Source organism: Oryzias melastigma, linkage group LG15, assembly GCF_002922805.2.
Source record: "Oryzias melastigma strain HK-1 linkage group LG15, ASM292280v2, whole genome shotgun sequence".
NCBI lineage: Eukaryota > Metazoa > Chordata > Actinopteri > Beloniformes > Adrianichthyidae > Oryzias > Oryzias melastigma.
The window spans coordinates 15343045-15357985 of NC_050526.1; the positions used below are offsets into that span (position 1 = coordinate 15343045).

The following is a 14941-nucleotide window of genomic DNA, read 5'->3' on the forward strand; positions in this document are numbered from 1 at the left end:
TGCAGGACGGCGGGCAGGCGGCCGATCCTCTTTCTGTCAACACGGCAGAAGAAGCGGGGGCTTTATCCAGAGCTGCCACGGTCACCGGGACCCCCCCGGATAAGACAGAGGAAGTGTTGGAGCGGCGTTTAGCGTGAGCGCTCTCCTGTCATCCACCTTCTGTTCCCCTGATCCAGGTGGGCGTTTACCCCCCGTGACAGCCCCCCCTCGCTGCTCTTTACTTAGCCGTCTTCGCGCCCACTGACTGGTTCCAGGCCAGGAGCGAGTCACCTACACTCTGGATTCCACCTCTGGTCATATACTTCCTGTATTCATCGTGGCGCCGCGGCGCTGAGCTCTTGGCTCCACGCTCAGGTAAACACTGCAGGCTGTTTATCAGCCGCAGCCCGGCGGCGGCGGCGGCGTGCTCAGGGAGAAGACGCTGTTGACCTTGAGTTAAAATGAGCTCTTATCGTTGTTTGCCTTGACTGACAGCGTCGTGTTTGTGAGCTCCGTGGAAGGACGTGTCTCCTCCTCCTCCGGGGCTCGGCGCCGCTGTCACCGCTCGGCTCTGGTTCAGACCCGGTTAGTGCACACTGAGAAGAACCGGGACGACTCACAGAGACCACAGAGCAGGTCCAGTCCAACATGTTGGACTGTAAAGACTCGCTGATGAAACATGTTCTCCGTGTGGAAGACGGTAATAGAGAAAAGGAAACTGCAGCTCTGAGGATTCTTCATTCATGCGGTTCAGAATCAGCAGCAGATGAAGAAATGAAGTCGGAAAAAGCTGCTCCAAACTCTCAGCAACAGGGAGGGGAAAAGGGGGCGGGGTTGCTCCATACCAGCAGCCTTCTGCCGCTCTGCAGAAACTATGTCCTAGAAAACAACACCGTGTTTAGATTTAGGCTGAAAACAGCATCATCACCATTAAAAGATCACTGAGAATGCTTCCTAAACAGACCTGAAGAGGATCAGACTGAACTCTAAAACCTCGTTTCCACTCAGCGGAACCGGTTCGATCCGGAATTTTGTGTGTTTCCATTGTTGACCCATTAAACAGTTCCGATCCGGACCTCTAGAGGGCCCCATCTGCTGTAGGTCCATAGAAAAATAGAACAGGACGGTTGGGTGGAGCCTCTGTAGCCACCTGCTGATTGGCAGAAAGTGACGACGACATTAGCTAGCAGCAGTATAGCGCTCATTTAAGCTAGCGTTTCTACACATTTTTTGGCGGCCATCTTCTTTACACAACATTAAATTCCTGTTCTACACGATGTCCAAAAACTGAAGCCAGAGGAGGAGCTGCTGGATGACCTCCACTGTTGTTGCTTTGCTGGTCGTCACAATGACACGCTAGCGGTCTACACCACGGAAACGCCGTGAAAACAAACCGCTCAGTGGGAGAGAGGCTAAACTGAGGGTAAACGCTCACCAGAATCACCTGGACCGGACCGTACCACTCCTGCTGAACCGGACCGTAGTATTCCTGCTGAACCGGACCGTACCACTCCTGCTGGACCGGACCCTACCACTCCTGCTGAACCGGACCCTACCACTCCTGCTGAACCGGACCGTAGTACTCCTGCTGAACCGGACCGTACCACTCCTGCTGAACCGGACCGTAGTACTCCTGCTGAACCGGACCCTACCACTCCTGCTGAACCGGACCGTAGTACTCCTGCTGAACCGGACCGCTCAGTGGGAGCGAGGCTAAAGTCTGATCATCCGACTTTCCTTTCTAATCAGTTTTGTTTTATAAAACTACCAAGTTTTTCTGACCCCTCCCCCTGAACACCAACCACGATAGAGCATCTGTACGTTGGTCTGGAATCTGTTATTTGTTGGTTTTCATCATTTCTTGTGTTTTCATTGAGAATGAGTCTGTAGAGGAAACACAAGATCCAGTCTTTAACATGTAAATGAACATTATCACATCTAAACTCTGACACTGAAGTCTCAGTTGATGTGAAGCATGGGGAACGATTGATTGATTGATTGATTGATTGATTTCAAGCATAGATTGTGAAAAATACAGAACAAAACACACAAATATTTCAAACTCATTACAGAAATAATGTAACGCATTTATTATAAAATAGAAAACAAACAAACAAAAACACATTTAAGTCACATTTGGTTCAATAAATATAATTGTTAACTAAAGTCCAGCAGAGTTTGATTGATTTCTCTAAAAGGAGAGGTAAGAAGTGAACTTATACCTCCTACACTTAGTTACTCTAGTTCACAGTTTTGCATATTTATGTAATCCGGTTCTGATCAGATCAAATGCAAGTTTGTCTTTTAATCTGAAATCTGACCAGTCATGGAGTCGAACCAAATTCAGTCTTTATTTTTGAGGCTTCAGATGATCGTTTTCCATCGGTAGGATCCAACTTCCCATCAGGACAGCAGACGGTGGATCTGGAGAACGAGTCGTTCCTTCGTCCCTGATGACCTCATCTCTGCTTCAGCTGATTCTCTATCAAACCCGATACCTTCATAAACACACCGTGATGTGTTCAGGGTCTGATGCTCAGAGATGGAAGCTTGTGACTGTACCTGAATGTCAGATTTTTATTCCAGACTGAACTTTAACAAACTCCTCCCACTTTCTGACCTAAAGTTTGAGGAATTTGTCTGAGTAAAATCCAGCAAATAAACATTTATTTACCTACTTATATTCACTTCTGAATCAGTTGAATCAGTTTTTCAGGTCACAGAGGGTTGCTGGAGCCTATCCCAGCTGGAGAAGACCCACAAACTCCTCATCTGAACCTGAATCAGGTCATCAACCACTGACAGCTGCTGCCTCAGACTGACTGCAGGTCTCAGGTCTTCATGTTTTAGTTGTTCTCCTCTTCCTCTCATGTGAAGACTTTCTAACTCATTCAGGACAAAAACCTCAAAGATCTCCAGTTTGGTTGGTTTAGGTTCCTAGACGACATCAGTGACTCTGTCAGTCCGTCAGTCCTCATGTCTGCCGTCAGAGTTTTGATGATGAAGAGCTTTGATGATGAAGAGGACGGTTTCTGTAGAACAGACGGTTCTGGTTCTGTACCGGCCTCCTAACACAGGTTCAGTCTGTTCAGTCAGGACCGCTTTTGGTGGTAAAACCTCAACTGAATCAGACATTTTCTGTTGACCCCTGAAGGGGGGGGGGGTCTTCAGAGGATGCACCTCTTTGTTTGTGGGCGGGGCTTGTAGTTGGAAACGCTGGCGTTTCAGACTTTGCTGCTGGTTTCCTGTCGGTGTTTCTTCAGGATTTGTTGTTGATGGTTGGACACTAAAGAAATAGTTTGGGTCGGCCCCCCTGAATCACGTTCTGTTCCTCTACTGCCCCCCCAGGTCCTGAGCCCGGTCCAGACTGAAGGCAGCCTGTTGGACTGCTGCTTCAGTGGGTCGCATCACTACCAGCTGCTGACCGTGGAGGTTCCTGGGGGGCCTGGGGGGCTCTCTCTGGGCTCCTGCGTGGACTCCTGCGTGTACGAGTACAGACGGGGGCGCCTGCACCGCCTGTCCGCCGCCCGCATCCCGCTGCCGTCTCCTCCCGTCTGCTGCTCCCGTCAGCGCTCGGACGCCGCCGTCCTCCTGGGCCTGCAGGACTCCTCCGTAGTCCTTCACGACCTCGGGCGGGGGGTCTCGCTCCACGCCTCCTGCGCGTTCCCGCCCACGCTCCTGGCCTGGCATCCTGCGGGGGCGATGGTGGTGGTGGGCGGAGAACAGCAGGAGCTGATGTGCTTTGACGTGGGGATGGCTCCTCTGAATGTGGCGCTGGTGGCCGAGGAGGTCGTCCCAACCGCCACGTTACAGCTGACCCAGCACATGAGCCGCTCTGGAGGCCTGCGGCGGCTGCAGTGGGCGGCTGGAGCGGACGCAGGCCCGGCTGGACCGGACGGAGGCCCGGCTGGACCGGACGGAGGCCCGGCTGGACCGGACACGCTGATGCTGGTCTTTGAAGGAGGACCACTGGCCTCTTTGAGATTCAAACTGGGTACGTAAAACACAAACCCAGAGTTATGGTTTAAAATAACACAATGCAGCAGTTTGTGGAAATGTACTTTTTCAGAGTAAAGATTGAAGAGCATGAAGTGATGAAGTGCAGCTTGTTACAGAACGGAGCTCAGAGTTCACAACCGAAAAACGATGAAAAAAGGAGCAAATATGGTTTTAAACGGATAAAAAATCCAAGTCCATTTCTGTGAAAAAAACATTTGAGTTTAAGAGCCAAAATCTAAACAGATCCTGTTGTTTGACTTAATAGACTTTAATTAGAGAACATTCAGATTATTGTTTGATTTCTGTCAGACTGACACGTTTATTCACATTTTAAAACTTAAGAAAATTAAAAGATTCTTGGGTCTAATTTCTGAATACATCATTTAAAAACGTACCATCAGAGTCCGTTTGACTGAGCAGGAATCAAAGCTGTCATGATCCCTCAGGGTTTGGGTCGGTTGGTAAGTTCCCAGACCCTCAGAAATGAAGGCGTTTGCTTATTGAGCAAAATCGGACCCACAATTATTTGAAACCCAAATAAGACAATTGAAAAAAATGTTGGTGTTTGGCCAAAAGAATGTGAAACGTCCAAAACTGTTTGCTATTCTAACATGAATGTAATTATTTTCAGCTTCAAATGTTCTGTTTTTAGGTCCAAAACTCAAAGTTTCAGTTTCAAAACTTATGGCTGCGTTGGGGTGTGGCTAACATGAAGGACCAATCAGTTGACGGTTTACCAATCCCAGCAGGTTGGAACAGCGTTACAGTCTCTGGACCACATCTGAGAACTGTCCATGTAACCGTGTCCGAGCGCCGACCACAACGACCACAACAGCCTGAAGCATGTTCCAGTTATGACCGGATCAGAACTTCAACACCTCAACGAGTCATAGAGGAGTCCTCAGATCTGTATCCAATAGGGCAGCAACTATCTTTCAATTCACTTCAAACAATTTCACATTTGTGCGTCATGGTTTGATTTATGATTTCTGTTTTACAAAACGAGATCCAACGATTAAGAAAAGTCATTTTCTGATTTGGCTGTTAGGCATAAAACAATGAAGAAACTCTTTTATTTGGTTTAAAACAGACCTGCTATCAGGAAATCTAGAACAACACGATTGATTCTTTCAGGAAACGGTGTTGATAAAATAGATTCATTGATTGGGGTCAATCTAAGCTTAATAGATCAATAATCGATCCATAAAAGTAGAGATCAATTCAGCACATAAAGCTAAAGTCTGCTAGCTTGATGCTAACGTATAATGGGATTTCCCATAGGACGGCTAATGCTAACGCTCGGTTGACATAAACGTACATTCTGACTAAACAAACATCTTTATACGAATTTTCCAAACTCTTTTAAGAAAATACTTTAAAGTAACCATTTGTGATCTAAAACGTTGTTTTTCTTCTTCTGCTGGAATAAGGTGTAATGCTATAGCATGATCGCCACCTATTGGCCAAACGGAAACTCCCTCCAAGAGAAGCAAAACAATCGTTGGAGCTTCTGTTTGAGAATCCATGACTGAATGATATTAACATGTCATTATTTCACTGATACGTTTACAGTCTGTGATCTGGATCAGATTAATGTGAAAATATTCAAAACATACTTAGATTATTCATGTATTTCTAAACAAATGTGTCTAAATGTGTAAACTCTAAAGTTGTTTTTTTTTAGTCACATGGTTTGAGGAGCTGCAGGTTTACAGAGGATCTCCTCCAGGACGGTTTGGGGGCGTGTCCTGCATGTGTGGGGGGGTCATTCACGCCCTGCGCTCCTGAACCAAGTTAACCGTGAAGGTTGGCAGGAGTCACGCTCTCAGAGGTCATTCAATAATCGCCCCCAGGCCCTCGCACCCCCCTACCCCCAGGTGCATTCTGGGATGCATTTTTCCGATAAATCATTTACAGTGACTGCGCCGTCCCCCGGGGCCCCCAGATAAAGTTTGCCAATCAAAACGTTTCTGACCCCCCCCACATGCAGCATCTTTAATTGTGACTTTGGAACCGAGACATGACCAAGTTTACGGGGGGGGGTCTTCCCACAATAGCTGCAGCGCTCTGATCGTCTGCCAGCCCTCCTGATGAAGGAAGTGGCGCCACGTCTTTCCTGCGTGATAATGCCGCGCGCTCACGTGCACGCCCCCCCGGTTCTGGTTTGGTACGACCCGCCCTGTGAGTGAGACAGCAGGAAGAAAGGCTTGGCAGAGCTCCAGGTGCTGTTTTATTTCCATAGGCGGCGGGGCTCCCCGGTGCCCCCCTCCCCGAACCCTCCTGCCTGCACGCCGTTATCTCATCTGGGCACGCGTTGGCCTCGGCTGAGCCGGCGCCGTTCCGGCGGTGGAGGACAGACGCGGCCTGGATGACGTCTCTGAGTCTGACAGTGACAGACGTCCACATGTACCGTCGCAGGAAAACTGATTTACATTTCTCATTCCGGTTTCTTCTAAAGAGATTTAGCCGGCAGGTGGAGAACTGGTGCTGGGGGGCGAGGGGGTGGAGCGGCTCCAGGAAACCGGAGGTCGGCGGGGGGGTTCAAACGGAGCAGCAGCGTCTGATCGACTGGAGTCAGGACAGGATGATGAGAAGGACCTGAAGCTGGACAGGACAGAGCAGCCATGACCTTTAACCTCTGGAGACACATGATCACCAACAATCCTAGAGCTGAAGCCGTACTGTCACGTTCAGACGCCTCAGAAGAGTCTGTGCTTCCTGCTCATCAATCAGATATGAGTGAATCATTGAAGATATAACCACACTGTTATGGGAGAGATGTTTCTGATCCTCTAAAGTCCATCTCCCATCATCCTCTCATGTTTCCAAAGCGTCCCAGAAGTCTTTTATTATATTTATCTAGAATTCAGCCAAAATCTAAAAACTGTGTCGTTTTCTTAAGACATAGTTTCTGTAGAGCGACAGCATTTCAGTTGAAATTCACCTGTGAGTTGTGACTGTGTGGAGCAGGGCCGGCCTTGGCAAAGGTGAGCTAGGCAGCGGCCTAGGTCACCATCTGCTGGAGGGGGCGCTAAATTTCAATGATTTTTTACTGTTTGACACATCACTCGTTTCATGTAAAACTTAAAAAAATGTAATAAATAAAACCATGAATAGAATAACTCAAAAGTTTGAGTAAAATCACGTTTTGCCTTTGGTGCCATTCATCCCTGATGTGGAGCAAGCCTGCCCCCACTTCCCATCACCCATCTGTTTACACTCCCCAACCTTAGAATAACGGTGATCAATATCGTTTCTACCCATCCGGACTGTTCTGATCCAGATTCCAGCTTTCTATGGGAACCACTCTGCCCAATCAGGAGGGATCTTGTTGGTAGACCACGCCCCTTCCTCTCAAAGAAGCCTGGGAAAATTTATCGATTAAACATTTCGAATGTTGTATGTGAGACCGCCTACTTTTATTGAGGCGTCTGATTGGTCAGTTTATAACTTCAGCAACAGAACAAATATCTTAATAAATCAGATTATCAGGATGTTAAGAAGGCATCAGAGCAGAATGAGAACAGCTGGTTATGTCTCTATAGACGTCTGTGGAGCATGGGGGGGCACTCAGTCCAGTCTTTATACAGTCATTGGTTTACAGTGTTCTCAGTATCAAAACCTGTTTTTAAAACTCATCAACCATTAAGGTGGATTTAGAACAGCGATGAGAGAGAGTGAGGATTATCACAGGTGTGAACACCTGACTGCAGGTCCGCCCCCAACAGCTGATCCGTCAGCCTCATCAGGACTCTCTCTGGGGAGGGGGGATGACTTTTTAATTAAAGCACACACCAACATCTATACGCGCACATTCACGTGCACACAGGAAGTAAACAACATGTGAGAATTTTTAAAACTATTTTTCTGTCGATTTTGGTCAAATTCAGTTTGAATTCTGGTAAAAGTGACTCCAGCTTCACTGGAAAACTTTCACTGAGATCCGACTTGACTTTTGAAGACAAATCCTAATTATTAATAATTATTAAGTCATTTTATTGTCTGATATATAAATGCTGCGATGTTTCTGAACCATTTTAATGACATTTGGAGTCATTTTTATTTCATTATTAGTCACCTTTGAAGGATCTTGAGTTTTAATCCAAACATTTAAGATGCTCTTATTAATTATTACATTCTTCACATTCAAATCGTCACACGTCTAAATTCAAAGTGAATTTTAAGCTTTATTTTAATAAGATTTCAGGTTTTCATCGAAACACCAGAGGATCAGAAACAGAACATTTTGCTCTTTTTGATTCAAGAATTGTTTTGTTTCATTTTAATATAAGACACAAATGTTCATATTTTTTAGCTTTTAGCGACCTAACCAGCATTAATGTTTAGTTTTAACCATTAATGCAATAATGCGTTTGTTACCAGTAAAGTGGTTTCAAATCAATGATTTATGAATTCAATGGAATTTAACAAAAACATCATTTCTAGCTTGAATTTTCAGAAATGTTTTGCTTCTCATTTTCATTGATTTAATGTCAAAATTTGACCAAAAAGATTCAAACACTTGATGGTTGAAATGGAAAAAAAAGTAAATTACTGTCATATTTATGTAGAAACATCCCATGTTTCTCTCATGTCACTACTGAACCACTGATGGTGTCTCGTGTCCTCAGGCGCTCTGACGGGGGGGCGTCTCGGCCCAGGTGAGCTGCTGCAGCAGCGGCTCAGGTGCGGTCAGGTGAGAGAGGCGGTGGGCGTCCTGCAGGCCATGGACTGGAGCGCGGCGCCGGAGGAGGTCTACGGCGGGCTGAGCGCCGTCACCAACCACCTGCTGAAGCTGCAGCTGAGCGCCGACAGGGAAGGTGTGTCTGAGCGACCTGGACGCCAGGGTCAGAGGTCATCGTCACTTTGTTCTTTTATTTATGCCTGAGATCGTTTAGAGACGGAATACTGAAATAAATCAGAGTCTGCACTACAGGAGGAGTGAAGGAAAGATCTGTCTGCATCTCCATGACAACCGTCCTCTGAAGGTTGAGATGTTTGTTTCTGTAGCATAAAGTGAATCTTCTAGTTTCCAGATCGTGTCCAGGTTTGAGGCTCCATACATGAAACAAAAGCTCTCCAGAGTTTGTTCAACCAAACCTCTGATGGGGCAACTCTGTTTATTCCTGATGAACTTTTGAACTATTTCTCCTGATTGTGCAGCAAAACCAAAATGACCCAAAGAAAATCCACCTTAACCCCAGAACACTTGTGCTGTTACAGCTTACACCCCCATTTTACCGGGTAATTCATAATATACCCAATAAAGTATTTCTCATAAGAAATAGATGATACACATTATTTTCAACTGTGGTTTATGAAACAAAATGGAAAATAAAAACATGGGAAGGTCCTAAAAACATGCCTGAAAATTACTGAAAAATTAGGAATTTAAGAAGAAAAAACTCCTTAAAAAATCATGACGGAGACACAGATATAGGAACGTTTTTACCAATGAATTCTTTTTTTCCTGCAAAGTTTTGGGCCATAAAAAAATCAAAAGTAAAAAAAAAAAAATCAGAATGAAAATTCAGTGATTTAAAAAATCAGAATTGATGGAACAGAAAAACTTCACATAGAAAGACACCAATCTTCTGTTTGGGTTTAGAGGTTTTCAGAGCAGAATCTTATTTGTACCGCAGCTGAAATGTTAGGTAACACTTTGGAATAAAATCCCTCAACAAGCTTTAACACATTATCAAACAGTATTTATGTGTTTATAAGGTGTTAGTAAGACATTTATTAGCACAACAAGCTAAATAAGGCTTATTAACATAGTAAGATTTATTCATATCTAAAGTGAGACCAAATTTGATAGTTTTCTCGCTCTAATGAGATCCACGATCTCGTTAACTCAGTAACGAGGAATAAAACATCCCTCTCTCCATTTCCAGACTTTGGCTGTTTAGTCTTTATTTTATGGTTAACCAAACAGCAGAAGAAAACCCTCCACAGAGTTGTTGTTTTAGTCTACTTGTGTTTTTTAGAGGATCTCTGATCCTCCCTGGTTCCGTCTCATGCCCAGCACCAGTATTCTTGTCTGCAGCCCTGCTGGAGGCCGCTCTGGGGGTCTTCTACGCCCCTCCTGCCCCCCTCCCTGAAACACTCGTGCTGGAGTACCAGGAGCCCGTCAGCACGTACGCCCGCCGCTTCTTCCACCACCTGCTCAGGTAACCCCCAGACTCCAGACGGCTCTGAGGAGCTCTGCTTTTACTTCTACTGACAGTGGAGACTTGAAGCTTATACTGACCGTTCGTCTCCATGGAAACCAGAGCAGGAAGGACTGATCTGATCTGATCTGATCTGATCTGCAGGTTGTGTTTTCTCCTCCTACAGACATCAGCGCTTTGAGAAGGCCTTCCTGCTGGCTGTAGATCTGCAGGACAGCAGTCTGTTCATGGTGAGTACACAGAAACGGAGCAGGACGGAACCAGCTCAGTGGCCTCATGGTAGAGTGTCCACCCTGAGACTGGAAGGTCAGGAGTTCAAATCCCGGCCAAGTCAGACCAAAAAACTCTAGAAATGGGACCCTTTGACCCCCCCCCACATGACACTCAGCATTAAGGGGTTAGATTGGGGGGGTTAATCCCCCAAATGGTTGCAGCTGTGTCTGCAGCTCACCCCTCCCCCAGGAGAGGGGTCAAATGTGGAGAACGACTGATGAGACTTTAAATGTACAGATAAATGTACAGATGTCTGGATGTGGACCTTTATCATTTATTCAATCGTCTGTTCGTGTATGATGGGGGGGGGCATATAGAGATTGATGCTCTTATATATTTGGCCATTAGAGTTTTAGGGATTGTTTGTTCTGTCGAACGTCCCAAACTCCGCGACTTCACTTTGAGTGACCGGGGGGTCTGGGCGTGGGGATGGCCGGGCGCTCTCCCCCTGAGTACATTCCATCACCATCCACCTCAGTGAAACATAAACACTCACCTGAGCACAGGTATCAGCTCACCTTAGCACTAACCGTTTGTGTGACAGAATGAAAGTCTTTATCTGAATGGGTTTGTATGATGGAGTGTGTGAGCTGCTGTTACAGTTGAATTGAGTACATGTGTAGTATATGTATAGTATATGTGAGTATGTTCAGTTTAAATGTAGAGACTATTTTGGCCAACAAGTGTGTGTGTAACTATAGAGTGTGTGTGTAGACAGGCCCCGCCCATTCTAGTTTATCACTTAGTCCTGGTTGTTTTATGATGTTGCTTCCCTCTGTTGCCCCCCCCACACACACACACGCACACCCTTCTTTATGAATAAAACAAAACATAATCAATATAAATAAAGTTTAGCATTAAATACAACAGGGTTTATACTCAGTAAATCCCTGTTGTGACAGTAAAATCTGCCCAACACAAGAAGCTCTCAGCCCACATCTGTTGGCTCAGCTGTTGGACAGGACAAGTTAGAAATAAAAAGCTTTGACTGACCTCAGGTTGCTGGTTCAGATTCTTTGACACCATCAATGTGTTTTTCTGTGTCGAAAATGAAAAAGTAAATTATAGTTTTACTTTAACTATACTCTAAATGTTAAAGTCTACAAGCCTCTAGAACGCAATACAGTCATTCAACTTCAAAAATTCAACATTAAAGATTTCTGTGATTATTTTTAAAATGGTAAATGTCTGATTCTGCAGGAGAACAAACATATATGACATATTGTCAAACATTTAAACCTCAATGACCTGTATATGTGTGTGTATACGTGTGTGTATACGTGTGTGTATACGTGTGTGTATACGTGTCTGTAAAGGTGTCTGTATACGTGTCTGTATACATGTCTGTATACGTGTGTGTATACGTGTGTTATGTGTGTATACGTGTGTGTATACGTGTACACGTTCCTCTGTGTCGTTGTGTGTGTTATGGTGTTATGTCAGTTTTCTTTTCAGCCTCTTTCCTCTCATTTTCTCTTTAACTGCTTCTTTCTTCTGCTCTGCAGAAAAGGGTCTGGGGGTGTCTGACCCCCTTTTTTATTGGGGCCCTCTGTGCTCCTACCACACACACACGTGCACACACACGTGCACTCTCACCCTTCTTGGTTCCTCAATCACACTGATAGCATTGGTTCCAATTCCCTCCCCACTAAGTCGAGCTGCTGGGAGCCGAATTGAAAAGGTGGAGTCGAGTCTGTGAACCTTGAAGGGGGGGGTGCAGTAAAAAAATAGAAAGAATAGAAAAGGTGAAACAGGAAACGGCTTTGTTGCCATAGAAGCAAAAAGAAATGAATGAGGTTTTTAAATAGATTTTATTACATTTTTTCAGTAGAATTTACGACATTTCAGCCTAAAAACTGACAAACTAAAAGTTCTGAAAGTTTCAGTTTCCTTAGAACTTATTTACAGTTCTGAATAACATCTGTGCTGAAAGTGACTGCAAACATTAAAACCACTAAAATAATGAGCTAGAATGTGACGGAGCGGCTCCGTCCCTCCGTCTGAGTGAGCGCAGTGAGCACACGCACATACACACACCTACACGCTGGCGCGCGCATCCATGTCATAAACCAACTCTGCCGTTATCCCACCACATTATCTTGTAAATTATCTTTTGTTTCTCACAGTTTAGACCTTGGGTGCACACTTGGTCATCGCTAGTTTCCGCATACACACACATACAAACATTTACTCACCGCGGCTCTGCAGCACGGCGTCTTAGCCACGCCCCCTTTTTTCCCCACCTTCACTGACAGCCAAACCGAGGGATTTGTTTTTCCTGTTTATATAATTTTGATGTCAGTTTTGAGACAGCTGTTTCTAATTTAAATTGTTTGGTTGTTGTTTCTTTATTTTTGCATGTTATAGTTTAAATGGATTAATTGTATTTCAATACTGTTAATTAGAATCTGAAGTTAATAGAAGAACTTATTGAAATGGATTGTTTAAATGTAGTATTTTGTGGAAGATAATATTCTGAGTAAAATGCTTAATTAGGTGGGAGTGGCCAGAAGGAGTATAAATGGAGGTACTTCTCTCTCACAAGGGCAGTGAGTAACTGAAAGAGAAACAGGCAGAAGAAGTGCCAGTCTGAGTCTTTGAACATAAAGTGACCAGATAAAAACTTATTGGATTTATTTTGGGTCTGTCATTTTGTCCTCAACCCTGCTTTATTTTTGTAAAACCCAAAGACTTTATTAAAAAGAAAAACACAATGGAATCTCTCCTGGCTTGCCTCCTGTTTGGCTGATTTTTCCTGGACTCTTAAGAGAACCCCGCGACATAGAAGAAGAAAGGACAGTCCAATGTGCCAGAAAAAGACATTTGAAAGGAATTTTCTCCAAACTTAATACTTGTTGAACCTACAGAACAGTTCTGGACACCAAAGTACAACTTTGTCCTTCTCCTGACGGTGTTTGTGTCCTCTTCTAGTTTAATCACTCTTTTATTTTATATTTTACATTTAAAATTGTGAAGCCTTCAGAAACCTTTTGCTCTTTTAAAGTTCTAAACTTTAGCAAACTTTCAGCTACTAAAATTCTTCAGACTTTTTCTTAAATTCAGATTTCCTATTTTGAACATTTCTTTTGTTTTTCAACTGCTTATTCTTAAAATTCAAGATTTACAATCAAAGATTCATCTGGATGACTTTATCATTTTTAATCTTCTAAGGTTTTTACACTTGTAGGTAAAACATGGAGGTTTTTTAACCTCTCTTTTACCAATTTACCAATTTTTTTCTTTAGTTATCATATGAAACATTTGGGTGGAGTTGTGGGTGGAATTGTGGGTGGAGTTGTGGGTGTAGTGGGTGGACTTGTGGGTGGAGTTGCGGGTGGAGCTGTAGGTGGAGCTGTGGGTGTAGTGGGTGGAGCTGTGGGTGGAGTTGTGGGTGGAGCTGTGGATGTAGTGGGTGGAGCATTTGATGTAGTTGGTGGAGCTGTAGGTGGAGCTGTGGGTGTAGTTGGTGGACTTGTGGGTGGAGCTGTGGGTGTAGTGGGAAGAGTTGTGGGTGGAGCTGTAGGTGGAGCTGTGGGTGTAGTGGGTGGAGTTGTGGGTGGACTTGTGAATGGAGTTGTGGGTGTAGTGGGAGGAGCTGTGGGTAGAGTTGTGGGTGGAGCTGTGGATGTAGTGGGTGAAGCTATGGGTGGACTTGTGGGTGTAGTGGGTGGAGCTGTGGGTGTAGTGGGTGGAGTTGTGGGTGGAGCTCTGCAGCTTCTAGTTTTGTTCTCTTGTCTCTCAGCTCAGATGAACAGGAATGACTAAAGGTTTGGGTTTTGAATGCTCTGGTTTACCTGACCGTTGGGATCGGGAAGCTCCACCCCTCCGTGGTTGTGGTGTAGGATATGAGCGAGCGCAGGAGCTTTTGGGGGTTTGGGGGCGGGGCTTCCTCTCTTTAGAACTTTCTGGCCTCAGCGACCAAGAGAGCAGCGTCAGGTCGTCGACGTTTCACCCCTCGCCCTAATTAGGCTGTGCTGTTGCTTTAACCTGCTGGTCGGCTGATTGGGTGGAGGTGGAGGGGGTTAACGAGGACCCCCGCCCCCCTCCCAGAGTCTTTGTGACTTACAAACTCCCCCGCAGAACTTAATAACACGCCAGCGGCTTGGTAAAATGCATGTGCGTGCACAGAGAACGTGCACACTCCCACCTCTTTGGCTCAGCGTGACACACCCCCTCCCTCCGCCCCCCTCCATCATCTGATCCCCACCCCCTCCTGCCCCATTGTCTCCTGCCAACAATGGCGGCCCTCCAAGCCCTTTCCTCCAGAAAGCAGAGCTTTTGTTCCAGGAAACACTTCAGTGTCGGCCTAAATTGAGGGGGAGGAGGAAGTGCTGGTCGGGGGGGGTGAAGGTCAGCTGTGAGGTCAGCGACTCGTTTGCATTTTTAGTCATAATTACTGCTGCTCTGTAGCTGCTAATTAGTCCTTTATGATGACTCGATAATGTAGCCGTGTCCTCATTCATCAGCGAGTCCCACTGACAGCCAATCAGGTTTCTTCTTTGGGGACCCCCCCCCCCCCC

The 14941-nt window shown here is 45.4% G+C and overlaps 1 protein-coding gene across 10 annotated transcripts in view; it reads left to right on the forward strand.

The window, feature by feature from the left end:
- Positions 1–14941, forward strand: part of LOC112161615 (WD repeat containing planar cell polarity effector) — a gene marked incomplete in the record, with an annotated part of 80745 nt that overhangs the window by 42747 nt on the left and 23057 nt on the right. For all 10 annotated transcript variants that reach the window (XR_002921913.2, XR_002921914.2, XR_004949128.1 and 7 more), the window contains 4 exon segments: positions 3328–3973; positions 8610–8798; positions 10025–10148; positions 10315–10378. Coding sequence is in view for 4 of the 10 variants with exons in the window: in XM_036215378.1 (XP_036071271.1) it covers positions 3328–3973; positions 8610–8798; positions 10025–10148; positions 10315–10378 (1023 nt within the window).